This window comes from Phyllobates terribilis, unplaced genomic scaffold (assembly GCF_046119375.1).
Source record: "Phyllobates terribilis strain yellow unplaced genomic scaffold, ASM4611937v1 Scaffold_13__5_contigs__length_258822181, whole genome shotgun sequence".
Lineage (NCBI taxonomy): Eukaryota > Metazoa > Chordata > Amphibia > Anura > Dendrobatidae > Phyllobates > Phyllobates terribilis.
Window position 1 is genome coordinate 160,219,599 of NW_027362773.1, and position 16,024 is coordinate 160,235,622.

The following is a 16,024-nucleotide window of genomic DNA, read 5'->3' on the forward strand; positions in this document are numbered from 1 at the left end:
TCACACGAGCGAGCGCACCGCCGAGGTCGCCTGTGTCATCATTACCGAGGAAGCAGCTTTTAATCGCATGACACTGATCTAAAGAAAATTAACTAGATGGGATCCTGAGAAGAGATAATCAGCGGTGACGGTCTGTGCAATTAATCCACTGCATTCCCCTCCACCCCGCAGCACACAACCTCCCGGCAGCAACGCTTCTTCAGAGGCTCTAAAAACCGCAGCGAGCTCCTGGCCTGCAGCGATCTCTCATCAGCCCCATCATATATATATCCATGCACCTCGGCACCTGCCCTGCAGGGCCCACAGCTATTCTGGATGAGCACCCAAAACTCCCCGGGCTACGCACCTCGCCAACTCCCCGGGCTACGCACCTCGCCAACTCCCCGGGCTACGCACCTCGCCAACTCCCCGGGCTACGCACCTCGCCAACTCCCCGGGCTACGCACCTCGCCAACTCCCCGGGCTACGCACCTCGCCAACTCCCCGGGCTACGCACCTCGCCAACTCCCCGGGCTACGCACCTCGCCAACTCTTGGAATCAGGAGCGAAACACCGTGTACTCATGAATACACCGGCCTTGACGACCAAACAGACGATTAGTGGCACAGTTCAGATCAATTAAAAAAAAAGCAACTCACCTATCACCGCCGCCAATATTAAGGGTGAAATTACGCTAAACGCCCGCTCAGTGTAAATCTGTAAATTTCTGTGCCTACAGGCTAGTAATCAAAGCCGATCCACTATGATGGAGTCGTTCAGGGCTCGTTTTTTTCGGCAGCACATCTCCTGTTTACTCCGGGCAATGTGCTGCACATACTTACACCAGCCGATAATCGGGAACAATTGTATCTACCGACGCGCGTTCGCCAATTATCGTCTTGTCAGTAGTTTGGATTGGTGATGACGGTCCCTGGGCAGAGACCCCAGAAACAATGCTGACCAACACGTCAAGTGTACAGAAATAAACCATTTAGGGATGCAGGGTGACAAAGTATATACGACAGGACGGAAAACCGCTGAGCTGTTCAGATGTTTAGTGTTTCAAGCGGTTTTATCTTCCCGCTTCAAGTTTAAAAAAACAATAAATAAAAAAACGCCTCGTAGAAAAAAAGGAAGCGCAGGTCAGTTCTGTGATCTGCTCCAAACTAGGCACGGTCCAACCATAAGGCTGCAAAAAACTCTTCAAAAACTGCTTCAGGAAATGAAAAACTCCTCCAAAAACTCTCCAAAGAAGGGTTAAAAAAACTTGTCGTTTCTAATGGCCTCCGTGTGCGCAGGATTTCTTCAGGAAAATGCAAGTAATCCAGTGATGAGCTAATTATTTTTGAACGTTCCTTTCTGGGCATCATGTCCCTTTATTTTAAGTAACATCCCCAACCCCTTTAATAATCAGAATTAGCGATGACTGGATGCAGGATCCACCCGTGTGCAGCTTATAAGCGTTTTCCCGTCAGTAAATCCTGTTAAACATCTGTCACAGGTAGCGCCGAGCACTAAATTCGATCCGGTAATCTGCCCTGAGGTCCGCCACAGATTACGTACACGGGATTATCAGCAGAGATCAGGTCCTGAGCTAACAATGACCAGGGACAATCCTATTACGGCCTCTCCCCACTCGGTGGAGGTCGTGGGCAGGCATGTGGCTGTGGATCACATGATGAGAGAGAGACCGGCAGAACCCGGCGCTGAACGAGTTAATGAGGATCCTGTAATTGTGAGAATTCAGGACCAACCATCAACATGAAATTAATCCTGGATTACAGCTGTCACAGAAGGAAAAAAAAACACAACTGCAAAGGAAATCTTCACATTAAAGTGGATCCAGCATTTGCCGAAAATACGTCATTATTTTTGCTTAGTGTAAAAGCCGCTGTTCTCCTGACTCCGGCGAGGTTTTTCTTTTGTTCCTGCTCCTCTCCGTTCCCGTGGTATGACCCCCTTTTCCCCATGTATAAATGCAGCCTTCTCAGCTAAATGGGCGTGGCCAGCAACTCCTACTATAACCATCGTAATGACCACGCCCACAAGACTAGATTTACATACAGTGAAGATGAGGCCGTATCTCAGGAATAGAGAGGAGCAAAAAGAAAAGAAAAACATCGCCGGATTCAGGAGAACGGCGGCATTTACACCGGATACAAAAAAATACACATTTATGGCGAGTGACACGTCCCCTTTAAATGTGTTTTCCCATTGCTTGGATAGCCATTGTGATTTTTTAAGCTTGGAGGGTACAAAAGGTGGAATCCTTAAAACAATTGCACCTGTGTGTAATGCTTTATCAGGTGGGGACCTGGTTGTCCTTAAGGCGTCCGGCTGTGTCTGGCAATGCTTCATGGGAAATAAAATACGTAGGAAAGAAAATCTTACCAGTATCCCCAAGTCAATTTAAAACCCCTTAACAAGGACTAAGGACTGAAAACGTGGAGCACGCCAAACTATTGTGAAACTACAACTCCCAACATGCCCTGGGAGAAGCAAGACAGCCTGTTGCAGCCGGGGAATGCTGGGAGTTGTAGTTTCACAACAACGGGTTGCCAATTCTAGCAGAAGGGATATTAACCAAGTGACCACCTACAGACGGCTGATCGTGCCCCTCATCAGCACAGGGCAGGGTTTGGGGGCTGAATAAGATGCCCTTGAGTTTCTGTGATGGCTCGTTAAAGGGGCGGGCACAGACTTATAGGGTATGTTTCACTATTAAGGTCGTTTAACAATTTCGACCACAGTCTGATCCTTCTGTGCTGCACAAGGTAAAGTTACTGTAATAAAACTTTGTTTTAAAACTTTTTTTTTTTAAGAAGTGTAATAAAAAGGTGTAAGGAGGGAAGGGGGATGGGGGGGGGGGGGTGTAGAAACTTTTGTAGGTCCCATATATATGTCACCTTTCTCAATGCGGGTTCATCTGACACCGGGAGGTCAGGGCAGTCCTTTTATAGCTCTTGTATATATTAAATATATCATGTCTATATTAACGCAGCGGTCACTTGGTCCACTGGCATCGCTAATAAGCCGACCCGCCGCCGGCTGTTAGGAAATATCCATATAGACAATGAGAGACGTAAAACACAATTAAATATTGGGATTTCATCCACTTCTTGCAGCTCGTCTAGACACAAGTCAGGTAATTAGGAGCCCATTACCGCGACCTGCCCGGCGAGCTCACAATTAAGTCTTGTCATCCATTGACCGATGCCAAAGTTTATTATCAGCATGTGCCGCTCTCCATGGAGCTCAGGACGGCGACTGATCGAATCTAAGCAACACGTTTGGGTCCAATTATTAACTAGATTTCATTTAAAGGGAAAGGTCCGCGTAAAAGGAACATTAAATGGAAAAATTATTATAGGTGGAGTTTCCCTTAAACATTGCTTTTGTTCAGAAATTGCTCCATCCCTGACCACGTGCGGTGCCCGTTATTAAAACTCTGTCCCATTAAAGTGGAAGGAGCTGAGCTGCAATACTGTGTACAACCTGTTCTCCAAGATGGCGCTGTATTTTTAATGTAAACAGCCACGTTTTTATAATCCTAGAAAAGCCTCCTCATAAAAACCCATCGGCTCATTACAGAATTGCCGTTTCATGGGGAATTCAAGAAGGCATAATTATCTAATAAGTAACGTATTAATATACGATATATGGCAGCATTAGTCAGAACGCCGTCTTGCATTGCAGATTGGCAAAGGGGGGGTTTACAAGGAGACAGTTGACACTTGAGAGACCCCCACTTAGAGCATGGAGGGGCGACAGGACTTCAGGACCCTCCTTCTGCCGCCAGTTCTCAGCCCGGCACTTACCGGGAGGGGATGAGACAAAATAACGACGTAGATTCAGTCTGAATATAGCAAAGCGAGGGCCGACCTGCACTTGGCGCAGATTCCTGCACAAGCACCATCAGCCCTCGCATGCAGAGCGTCTACACTGCCCACCCTGTCCGCCAATTTATCTCTGGCGCTGCCATCACGGCGGAGGTTTAAATACACAAACTAATAGGTTTTTGGGGATTTAATAAATGAAAGCAAACAGCTGGGGTGGGAAGAGAAGGCGTAAGAGCGAGGCGGCGAGGAAGGGAAAGCGAGAGGATATAGACTAATGCTCGTCTGTATCAGGCAGGATGTGTGATGGCGGCAGAGGAACGTGCAGCTCTCCGAAAGGTAATTGCATTTCCCTGATAAATATTTCTGTGTTGCACTTTTCCTCTGTTAGTCCTCCAGGAAATGTATAAATGACTGGGTAGTACTATCTGTCACATAGAAAAATTAAAATCCATAAAGACCTCTCCGGAGAGTGGATATATCACCCTCACATTGAACATATAGGATTAATTATAACTGGGGAAGTGAGAGAGAGCTGACACTTCGACTTAATTGAAGTAGGGACTTCCTGCTGTGAAAAGGTAATTAAAGCAGAGATCTTCTCTGGGAGCCAGACACTAAGCCTGGGATTCGTTCATTCAGAGGCGGAGAAGTACACCTCCAAGTCAAGAGCTTCCTTTGTTCAAAGCACAGGTCACAGGCTTTTTGGAGCCAGTGGTCAGTGATGAATATTGGGGTTTTCATCGATCCGATATTTATGGGAGATATATTTTTGGTGTTGTAGCGAAGGGACGAACATAATGCATTCACTCATCACTGTAAGGCCATTCTAACCCCTATAACTTAATATCGCACCAATGGATGATGCTATCCATGCCATGTGTCATCGCTATAGAAAGGTAAAATCGCAATAGGAAACATGACAACAATATCTACCACCTGGGACCTCCAGGAGCGAAGATATGCAAGTTAGAGATCTCATAAAATTCGAACAGACCTAGCACATCCCACGACCAGCCCCCCACATGAGCTCATCAAGGGGAGGTATGAGGGCATAACCTTGATCTAAAAAAAAAAAAAAAGCAAAATTTGATTTTTTTTGCATTTTGTCAGTCCTGGAAGGTACAGCTTCCAGGATCTGTACGGTCACTCCGGTGTCATCCCTGACACTATCCTCATATTGATGAGAAAAAAAAAAAATAGGATTTCGATCTACGGCACAAATATTTAGGAAAGTAAACAAGCCAGAAAAGGTGAATATAGAGTCGGGTCTTTTTGTCTTGGTGCTCAGCTGCAGGTGAAATACGCAAGCAAATTTGCACCAAAACCTGAATATTTTGGTGCTATAGTCTCATTGCGGATTTTCTGCACGATTTTCCTGAATCTGAGAGGTCCTAACCCCAATGATGTAAATTGACAGAAACTCACTCTCATTGAAGTCTCTCCTCCATGGGGTTTCTGGAGTCGGAAGACTTGAGCCACCATGTGCTCCGTAGAGGGATGCAGGAGGATCCTGCGCGAGGCCAGACCCACCATCACGTACCGGCCCATAGGGGACAAACTCACAGAGATGGCATTGGGACCTAAATAAAGAAAAAAAAAAGATAAAGTGAGAACCCAGAAGTTCAGGAACAAAACACCAGACATGATCAATGAAGACTACGACGCACCAAAACGCTTGGTGAACAGGATCTCGCCGAGGTTGTGCGGGGCCAGGGAGTAGACGGCCAATATGCCCTCGTCAGGGAAACCTCGCTGGCTGCTGGGTATAAAGGCGGCAAGGAGCTGCCCGTCGGCGGAGATGTCACAACTGGCGTCATTGTAGATCTTGCAGTTCTGAACGAGGACGTTGGCAGTGGCTGCAGAAACAACAAGAGAATACATGAAAACCTTGCACCATCACGGGCAACGGGAGGAAGCGAGCAAGCGAGCCGCGCACCGTTACTGATCTCCGGTAAGTCGTATTTGGTGAAGTCCCACCACTGCAATCTGTAGGTCGTGTTTGCAATGTTACTGGCCACAGCGGACTGTCCATCTCCGATCACAGCACCTGCGGAAAGGGGGAAAAAAAAAACAGAGCGACGATCACATCACCAAAGGAAAAACATGGATGCCAAATACGGCAACTTGAACGGGAAAGACAGAAAAGTGCAAAAGTTTTAGCAGAAGGTTTAGAAAATCCCTCGTCTATGGATCAGAGAGCAGCTGCAATGAGCGTCCCCATCTCTGGAGGACCAAGGGCTTCTGTCTGAGGACCATGTAATTCTTCATCTCCCTAGTGGTGGCGCTGCAGGGGGTTACACGCTGGTGCCAGGTCTCTGCAGATTACACCTGATCGCTGCAGGATTCACCAATAGTAAAACTTCAGATCAGTTTATGGTCAAGAAGAGAACGTCCAAGGAGGCTACAAGTGTTCTAGAGTCCTAGGTCATCAGCGTTTAAAGGGATATGCCAAACTTGCCGACTGCTGGGACCTCCACAAATGCATCCATTACCACCTCCTCCTGTCCTATAGCTGATGAATGGCGCTGCGGAGTGTGGCCCCCGCTCCCTTCCAATGGGTAATGAGCCCCCCAGCAATCAGGGAGTTACCACCTTGCAAAGTTGGTAATAACCATTGGAAGGTTCCGGGATTATTCCAAACTGGCCTTAAATTAGGAAACGTTATAAAATAAGAAAACAACAATTACCTGTTGAATCCCCCCCTCCTCTGCCCCATCCCGGGTCCCCACCAGTATTGGAAATTATAACAGCCCCTTCACTGTCACTTGCCAATACGGGCCTCATGGGCAAGATGTCATCACTACCGATAGTGACTTAGACCACCAGAGGAGAAAAGGAGAAATGATGGGGAGATACAAGTACTTTAAGGCCACTATTCTAGAAAACCCCTTTAAAGACTGCGCTAAAGAACTTTATAGACTAATATACAATTTACAAGATGGAAAAAATTATGCAAAGAGTCGTCCAACCAAACTGAAAAGGGAAAAAGAAGGGAAAATAGAGAAGTAAAAAAAAAGATAAATGGAAAAAAAAATAAGGGGATAAAATAATGAAATAAAGGAAAAATAAACGAAAAAAATGAAAAAAAAAAAAAAAGAGGGGGGGGTGGAGAAAATAAAAAGAAATATATGGAAAAAATAAATGAAGAATAAAGTGTAAAAAGAAAAAAAAATATTAAAGTGGCGGCTATATAAATGACTTGGCGTTAATAAATTCTTACATATTTTGGACAAGATGACAATATGTTCTAGACCTTTTGGTGGTCTTCACGTCAGAGGAGTCTAATTGTTCTATTAGACCGGTGTATGAATAACGTAAGTGCAGGATGGTGCCGGGGACGTGAAAGGGTTACTCATCGTCTGCCCGGGCCATAAGCTAAAGGACGGCTCCGCAAACTCAGGAGTTTCATGCCCTGAAAATTCTGAAAGGGAACGGCCGGGTCAGCGGAACGCGTCCTGTGCAGCCTTTCAAGACGGGGCCCCAGGGCCTTACACTCCGGCAGTGGGTTAATGGAGGCTTCCTAATGCAGGTCCCATTAGTCGGGCTTCACACTTGATGTCCCACCAGGCTGACTGCTCGTTGCAGAACCTCATTTGCAGCGTTTGGAGCAAGACAAAGGCCGGCCGCTCGATACGGAGATGGTTAATGGAGCCGCTCGGACACCGCTGCCCTTTCATTTATGAGAGTAAACTAATTAATGCTCCGGTTTTCACCCACAGGACGTTACTGAAGCGGTAAAGTCACTCCCGGGTCACACGATCGCTCGCTGCCGACTGTCAATGCTTTCACAGGGTTCAAAGGGTTAAATGCCCGAGAAATGGTATTTAAAGGGATGAAGAAAAAAAAGCATCTGCGCTCCGGTAAAAACTCACAATAGAATATGCCCTCAATGTCCGACCAGTCAGGGACCCCGGCACGGGAGACCCGGCGGGGAACTCGGCCGGACACCTCAGGCTGAATGACCTTGTTATGGCCGTACGGCCAGCCATTGACTAGAACCGGCCAATCACAGCGCCTCAGGAGCCAGGTGCTGACCCTGTAGAAGGCTTATTTTGTACCTGTCTCTTGGCCTTTAGAATATGTACAGTCCTGCTGCCTTCACACCCCACAAGTTAAAAGTCGCTTTAACAAGGGCCCCCCCACTTCCTGTGGGCAGACAAGGGCCCGCCCCCCCCACTTCCTGTGGGCAGACAAGGGCCCGCCCCCCCCACTTCCTGTGGGCAGACAAGGGCCCGCCCCCCCACTTCCTGTGGGCAGACAAGGGCCCGCCCCCCCACTTCCTGTGGGCAGACAAGGGCCCGCCCCCCCACTTCCTGTGGGCAGACAAGGGCCCCCCCCCCTTCCTGTGGGCAGACAAGGGCCCGCCCCCCCACTTCCTGTGGGCAGACAAGGGCCCGCCCCCCCACTTCCTGTGGGCAGACAAGGGCCCGCCCCCCCACTTCCTGTGGGCAGACAAGGGCCCGCCCCCCCACTTCCTGTGGGCAGACAAGGGCCCGCCCCCCCACTTCCTGTGGGCAGACAAGGGCCCGCCCCCCCACTTCCTGTGGGCAGACAAGGGCCCGCCCCCCCCACTTCCTGTGGGCAGACAAGGGCCCGCCCCCCCACTTCCTGTGGGCAGACAAGGGCCCGCCCCCCCCACTTCCTGTGGGCAGACAAGGGCCCGCCCCCCCCACTTCCTGTGGGCAGACAAGCCCCCCTCCTTCCTGTGGGCAGACAAGCCCCCCTCCTTCCTGTGGGCAGACAAGCCCCCCTTCCTGTGTGCCCCCACTTCCTGTACAGAGGCAGTTCTGAAGTACTGAGGTGACTGACAGCTCTCCGCAGCGCCCCGATGTCTGAAGCAGCAGCTGCAGAGAAATCTAACCTCATTTTCTCGCTGTAGCTGCTGCTCCAGTTACACTGCTAATAAATCGCCATTTACCTGCTCATTACCACTATATCTGAATGCAAATAGCGGGTTTGTAGCCGACAGGTTCTCTTTAAAGGGGATGTCCCAGATACAACACATTACCTCTTCAATGGACACATAATAAATACATGATCAAAGAGGATCCTATCGATGGGACCTCCACTGATTCCTAAAAAGGGGGACTGAGTCTCCTGTGTGAGTGGAGCAGTACTGAGCATGTGCGACCACCTAGGCAGTGCACATGCTCACTGCTGCTCCACTCACAGAGGGAATCTATGGAAGCTGATCATTGGGGGGCTCCAGTGGTTGGACCCCCAGTGATCCTATATTTACCAATCATCCTGTGGATAGGGGATAAGGACAAGCCTATTAAAGTTGTATTTGGGAACGTATGCACATCGGGGGCGGACCAATGGATAGGCAGTGAGCCGTGACAGTTGTACCCAGTACATAATATATTGGCCCCCTGGAACTACAGACCCCCGTTATAATTTCATCCCCACATACTATTAGGCTGCCGGAGGATGTGGTGATCATTGACAGCTCAGTTATTTCTACCGTTCACTTAGAAAGCCTGTGGTATCTGTAAGCCCCCCATATCTGTCATGGCCCCCTGCAAGCGCTGGAGGAGTCCGGAGCCTTCCATCCAGATCTACATAGGTTAATGTGCACATCTGCAGCCCGATCCGGCGGTGACAACCGCTGCAGATCTGACATTTCAGAGACGACGCGGCTGACGGCTCATCTGCGGGGACGTTCATTTCCAAATTATCTTCCGAAAACAATTCTGCGGCTGATTTAATGCTCAATCGACTATTAAATGGCAGGAAAGATCATGCAAACGGCCCCCCTGCAGCACTGATGGGGAAAAAGGAAAAAAAGAGGAAAAAGCGAGAACGACTGCGAGGAACGGCGCGGACACAACATTCAGAGCGCAGGACGGCGAGGACACAGCATACAGAGCGCCGGACGGCGCGGACACAACATTCAGAGCGCAGGACGGCGCGGACACAACATTCAGAGCGCAGGACGGCGCGGACACAACATTCAGAGCGCAGGACGGCGCGGACACAACATTCAGAGCGCAGGACGGCACGGACACAACATTCAGAGCGCAGGACGGCGCGGACACAACATTCAGAGCGCAGGACGGCGCGGTCACAACATTCAGAGCGCAGAATTGTCGCCTCGCAGATAAGGGACGTACGGAAACACAGCAAAGGGTGACGTGAGGACAGATGGCACATGATGGGACTGACGTTTCATTGCAGTCTTGGTGAAGGCAAATTTTCCTCCCAGGGATGATGCCGCTTTAATTACACTATACACCCCCCCCCCCCCCCCAGGAATAGAACTCCGTAACCACGGCAACAAGCACGAAGAGGGGGCTTTGTAACCTGGGCATTAAAAGATTGCACGTACAGGACTTAGGACGGCAAAGGAAGCGTCCTACTCGCATGAAGCGTTCGAGGGGAGCATCCGCAGCTGCACGGGCCCCCCATGTTGTCATGGCAACCGAATTGCTGGTTTGCTCTTCCCTCGTTACAGCGAGAGGTAATTGGGTTAATTATCCCCTCACGGAAAGGTTTCCTGATGCTCCTATTCAAGGGGGTCATCGGAATAACTCAGGCGGCATCTGCTGTAAATATCCTTCCGAGATTCTGCATTCCCTGAGAGATCGCACCACCCGCGACGCCGAGAAGAACGGGGGGGTCCTGCAAGGATCGGAGGAAACAAAACCGGGCTGGGGTCCAAAACGCAGCGGAAAACGGGGATAAATGCAAGGATGCATTGGGGGGGGGGGGGGGGGGTTTCAACAGGACTGGTGCAAGGAAACGTGGCACCGTGGTCTATAGCAGCTCCGAACGTTGGATGCACGATGGCGCAGTCGCCTGTTTCTGCACCCAATCACTCTCTTCAGATTTCCCTTACGTTCCAGACTTAGCGAAGTTCGTCTTTAGAGCCACATACAATGATGTAATGACTATAGGATTGGCCAAATCTGACCCCCATCCACCCCATCGGGCAAACAAGGGTGGATTATTACCTGCCGAATCCATACTCAGTCCAAAATAAGGTGAGAAAAAGGTGGAAGGGCATCAAAATGTGCCCCCTTAGATCGGCAGTGAGTGCTGGATGGATAACTCCTTCCTGGTCCGCGCCAGTATTGGATCATCCCACTCCAGTGATGACCTATAAACTCCACTGTGGCCACCACTGCGGACAGTGATTAGCTGCAGAGGTCACGTGCAATGTCAGCGGGCAGCAGGGATTTGTTGGCAGTGGATGTCAGGGGTTGGATAAACCATAAACAGCCTCCCTCTTCTATGGTACCCTAGGCAGCAGCCTGCTCCTTCTGTGGTGTGCCATGTACTAATGTGCGGTTATAAACATGGCAGAGGTCACAATGGACTGGAAGACGACTAATGAGAAAAGCATCCGCGGGCCCAGATCAGGTCAGCAGGAAAATGTGACGACAGCATTAAAGGGTCTACGTCATAAATCTCACTTCTAAGACAATGGGGGTTCCCTGATCTGCCAGGAGGCGGCCGTATGAATCCCCAGGACCGAGCCAACAACTTCTCTGCATTCAGTTTGCGGCAGCCGCACCTACAGGGTCCGTCCAACGCTTCTCATGTCTGCAACGGATGGCGAGAGGTGCAGAGGACATTGCGGGGGAAACTGTGTTGTGCACATTCGGCAGGTATCCTGCAAGTGGCCCATTATAACAGGACAGGTGCACGATACCCACCGATACCTGGCAGGACCTCAGTGGCACCTCTCACCTCCCAATGCAAAAGTGAGAAGCAAAGCTTAAAAGTCTGTAAAACTTTCATTTGCAAACTCCATGCAGAGAAATAACGGGAACTTATCCTACTGTCCCTGAAACGGATTATACAATGGGGTGACGCTTAGGTTGCAATGGAGGTTTCCTTAGACACAAAAAAGTAAAACTTCTATTTAGGAAAGAGAACAGGACGGAGAGATGGGGTTTGCCCCCCGGCCTCACCCGCCAGGACGCGGTTGACGGAGGAGTGTGTCGCTAGTCCCGGCTGTCCCCGCTCATGAAATATCCCGGCGTAGGGAAGGTATTCGGGCAGCAGAAATCTCCTGCAACGAGAGGAAACAGTCAGGAAAAGCAAGAAGCACAAAATCCAGAGACGGAGAAGCCTCTCGTGGTGATCAGAGGAGGCAGAAGTGATGGGACGTCAGACGGGGGAAACTCACAAGAAGTAAGAAAGTAATGAGGAAAGTGACGCTACCGTACCTGGGAACGAAGCGGCCCAGCGATGGAGCCGACATCCGAGCGTTCCTGGGGGTTCGGTGCCGAGATCGGTCCCCGTTATCCCTGCGGGAAGAATAAAAACTTTACTTACATTAATAAAGTGGATATAAGGGAAAATAATGGAAAAGCAACGATACAATGCCCATGTCAGGAGGACAGGACGATGACTTATGGGGCTCATTGTGGGGTTCTGGGATGTCCCATAAATAACATATCACCTATGACCAGGATGTATTGTCGCTGGGGGTCCGACTGCTGAGACCACTGAGGATGGAGGTCGCAAGCGCACATATGTGAATAGGTCGGTACGGAGCATGTGTGACCGCTGCTTCCATCACGGTCTATAGCAGTGGAGGTCGCACATGCTCATTTCCGCTACATTCACATTGGACCCCTGAGATCATACATATAGTCCATATAACAGATCAGTCAATTGACTTTGGGTCATGAGAAGAATCCAGAGACGCCCATGGATCATTCGAGGGATTATCCTCTGACGAGCTGAGCCTCTATGCCACAGAGCCGATGAGGATACGACCCAGCTGAAACGTTTGCACGATCGGCACATATCGATCGGTTCGGGCAGGGGTCCAACATCATCGCCACCGCTCACGTGCACTGCAGAAGTAGGCGGCTCTTGGCGTCACCGGGAAATCCCAGCAGATGAATGCAATTCTTTACACCTGTACACAAGTGGAAGTGGATACACTGGTATTAGCACTAGTGGGCAAGTGGGAGAGATCTGCAGGCAACCTGCCCGCCTGTCTGATGCTGCGCCTCCCTGCACTAATTAGTGGCGTTTGCAGGAGCACCAGGTCGTCACTGCCCCATAACCGCAGCTACATCGGCTCAGAAGTGGCACTTAAGCAGTTAAGGATGCGCTGGAAATAAGTGCGGAGCTATTTCTGCTCACAAAGGATCTGCAGGTGCTCCGACACAAAGACGAAACTTCCCGCCTCGCTGCAAAGAGACGGCCGCCGCCGGGAGCTGCTGAGCGAGGAGAAAGGACTTCTCCTAAACCGTGTCAGCGCCCTGCAGTCTACATATCAAAGCTCGTCTCCGGCAGAAGCCGGTGCAACCATCTGACGGCGGCGGCGGCTCCGTACAGGGAGAGTGCGGCCGATCACCTGTAAACACATGTACAGAAAAGAGGAGAGAGAAAAACAGTGCGCCACTCACAGGCGCCATTGTGGAGAGCGCAATATACAGTGAGACCTCCCATGGAGCAGGGTCCCCGATCACGCGGCTATTAGGGGTCTAAAGATAAAAAAAAGACCCAAACTACGATGTGCAGCGACTGTCCAGCTCCTTACGTAGGTGGTGACCCCCAATATCCTGTCCAGGGCTCGGCTGATATGAACATTAAAGGTTGTCCTATAAGGATCAGATCTCAGGGGTCTGACCGATAGGACCCCTCCATCCTGTAGCCCCTGTGTGAGCATGTGCGGCCGCGAAGCCATTGATTGTGTATAGGGGGTGGTCGCACGGGGTCATCGCCGCTCCGCTCTCGTAACTTTTGGAAGAAGCGGGAGACCGAGAAGTTTTCTTAGCGCAACAGATATCTCATTGATTAGAAGTCGTAGTAATTTGCCATCGGGGCTTGTAAAATGTCTCCGATGGCTACAACCCTCCAAAAACTTTTTAGCTTAAAGTTACTCATCTGACATATCGCAATGATTTCCCCCATAGACCATCCAAAAAAGACGACATTTTATTTTGGGGGGAAATAAATAGTTGATGAGCCAAAACTCTCTCCCCTAATGCTATAATCGCACATCCATGTCATGATCAGAGCACGGAGCGGCCGGGGGTTTCCTCCTCCTCAGACATATAGTTTGGGCCAGGAGCCCCGTGGACTGTGACACCCGGTCTTGTGGGACTTTCCTTTAATTAACGGGGTTGTTTCACCAGAAATATCACAGATAGAGGGCGCCTCCTTACGATTCAGATTGGCGGCATTTTATTTCAGTAGCCGCCATGCAACAGTAGAAAATGACTATATGGACAGACATGTAAATATATATATCTATAATATAACCGGGGATGCATCCCTCTGTCTGAAGCCTTTATAGACACGCCTGCACAGTCTGGCTCCAGACAGAAGAACGCATGGAGCGTTACAGGTAAGAGGAGTGTATGGCGCCGGAGATCGCGCTATGCGTAGACACTGAACGCATACCGCAAACTCCGGCGCCATACTTACCTGACCGGGAGAAGCGTTGCCGCGGCGCCTCTCTTCACCGAAGACTGGGCAGGAGTGAAGGCGTCGGAATCTGCACATGCACATACCAGGATTGGGGGATGAGGGGGCCCACACATACCAGGATTGGGGGATGAGGGGGCCCACACATACCAGGATTGGGGGATGAGGGGGCCCACACATACCAGGATTGGGGGATGAGGGGGCCCACACATACCAGGATTGGGGGATGAGGGGGCCCACACATACCAGGATTGGGGGATGAGGGGGCCCACACATACCAGGATTGGGGGATGAGGGGGCCCACACATACCAGGATTGGGGGATGAGGGGGCCACGCATACCGGGATTGGGGGATGAGGGGTGCCACGCATACCGGGATTGGGGGATGAGGGGGCCCACACATACCAGGATTGGGGGATGAGGGGGCCCACACATACCAGGATTGGGGGATGAGGGGGCCACGCATACCAGGATTGGGGGATGAGGGGTGCCACGCATACCGGGATTGGGGGATGAGGGGGCCCACACATACCAGGATTGGGGGATGAGGGGGCCCACACATACCAGGATTGGGGGATGAGGGGGCCCACACATACCGGGATTGGGGGATGAGGGGGCCCACACATACCAGGATTGGGGGATGAGGGGTGCCACGCATACCAGGATAAGGAGTGCCATGCACGGGAGACCATATACCAATAAAAATGTTTGCCACACGGGCGTAGAACGGGCTCAATAGCATAATATATATATATATATATATTACATACATATACACACACACACACACACACACACACACTGTTCTGCGCTCCGACACTAGATAGCGGCTTTTTCGTCTCCGATTACAGCAGCCAATCAGTGAGCGCGGTGCCGGGACGCGGCTCGAGAGGAGAAGTGATAAATCGATGTCGTGTTTACAGCGCAGATAAATAAAAGCGTTGGGTGAAATGCGGAGAACGGCTCTGGGGTAAGAGCGTTTGATTGTTTGGCGTGTCCCTATTATATCAGGATTACAGATTACACGAGAGGCGACACACGCTGAGGCCGGAATATATAAATACAGAACACACGGATATCTCATTTGTTAGGAGCGTCCTCCAGCCTCGCACAATGTCTATTATACCGCAACCTATATAGAGGCCAGAAATAGTTGTGGCGGCTCCGGGATTGTGAAACTATGGGGAAATAGTATCACACGGCACTCAGCAGGGGGCGGACATGTTGGGGCTCCTTACTCAAACTCCTCGAACTCCAGGTCTCCAGTTTCTACAGCCCCTTGTCCCTCACTGGAGGACGGCGCGGAGGCCGAGGATCGGAGGCGGTTCTGCTGGTACCGCATAGAGCGTTGCCGGATACTGTCCCTCCGCGATAGGTACTGAATCATCCGTTGTGCGTAATAAGCGGCTGGTGATAACCTGCGGGGACAAGAGAAACGTCGTCAGTACCAACATATACCACGGCCCCACCCTGCCGGACCAGCACTCTCCGGACAGGTCTGCTGTGAAAGAAAAGAAAGTTGCTTCCGTCACCTGCGGCGCCCGAGTCAGATGTCACCCTGACCCGACCACAGGGCGACGGCACAGACCCGACCACAGGGCGACGGCACAGACCCGACCACAGGGCGACGGCACAGACCCGACCACAGGGCGACGGCACAGACCCGACCACAGGGCGACGGCACAGACCCGACCACAGGGCGACGGCACAGACCCGACCACAGGGCGACGGCACAGACCCGACCACAGGGCGACGGCACAGACCCGACCACAGGGCGACGGCACAGACCCGACCACAGGGCGACGGCACAG

At 50.9% G+C, this 16,024-nt stretch overlaps 1 protein-coding gene across 6 annotated transcripts in view; it reads right to left on the minus strand.

Moving 5' to 3' along the window:
• The window catches only part of AMBRA1 (autophagy and beclin 1 regulator 1), a 61,207-nt gene that overhangs the window by 10,438 nt on the left and 34,745 nt on the right, over positions 1-16,024 (minus strand). For 5 of the 6 annotated variants that reach the window (XM_073658866.1, XM_073658867.1, XM_073658869.1 and 2 more), the window contains exons 9-14: positions 15,452-15,631; positions 11,993-12,091; positions 11,735-11,835; positions 5,755-5,865; positions 5,486-5,674; positions 5,244-5,398 (exon numbers count right to left, since the gene is read on the minus strand). In XM_073658866.1, the coding sequence (XP_073514967.1) occupies positions 5,244-5,398; positions 5,486-5,674; positions 5,755-5,865; positions 11,735-11,835; positions 11,993-12,091; positions 15,452-15,631 (835 nt within the window). The remainder of the gene's footprint in view (positions 1-5,243; positions 5,399-5,485; positions 5,675-5,754; positions 5,866-11,734; positions 11,836-11,992; positions 12,092-15,451; positions 15,632-16,024) is intronic. The other variant, XM_073658868.1, reaches the window with a different exon arrangement.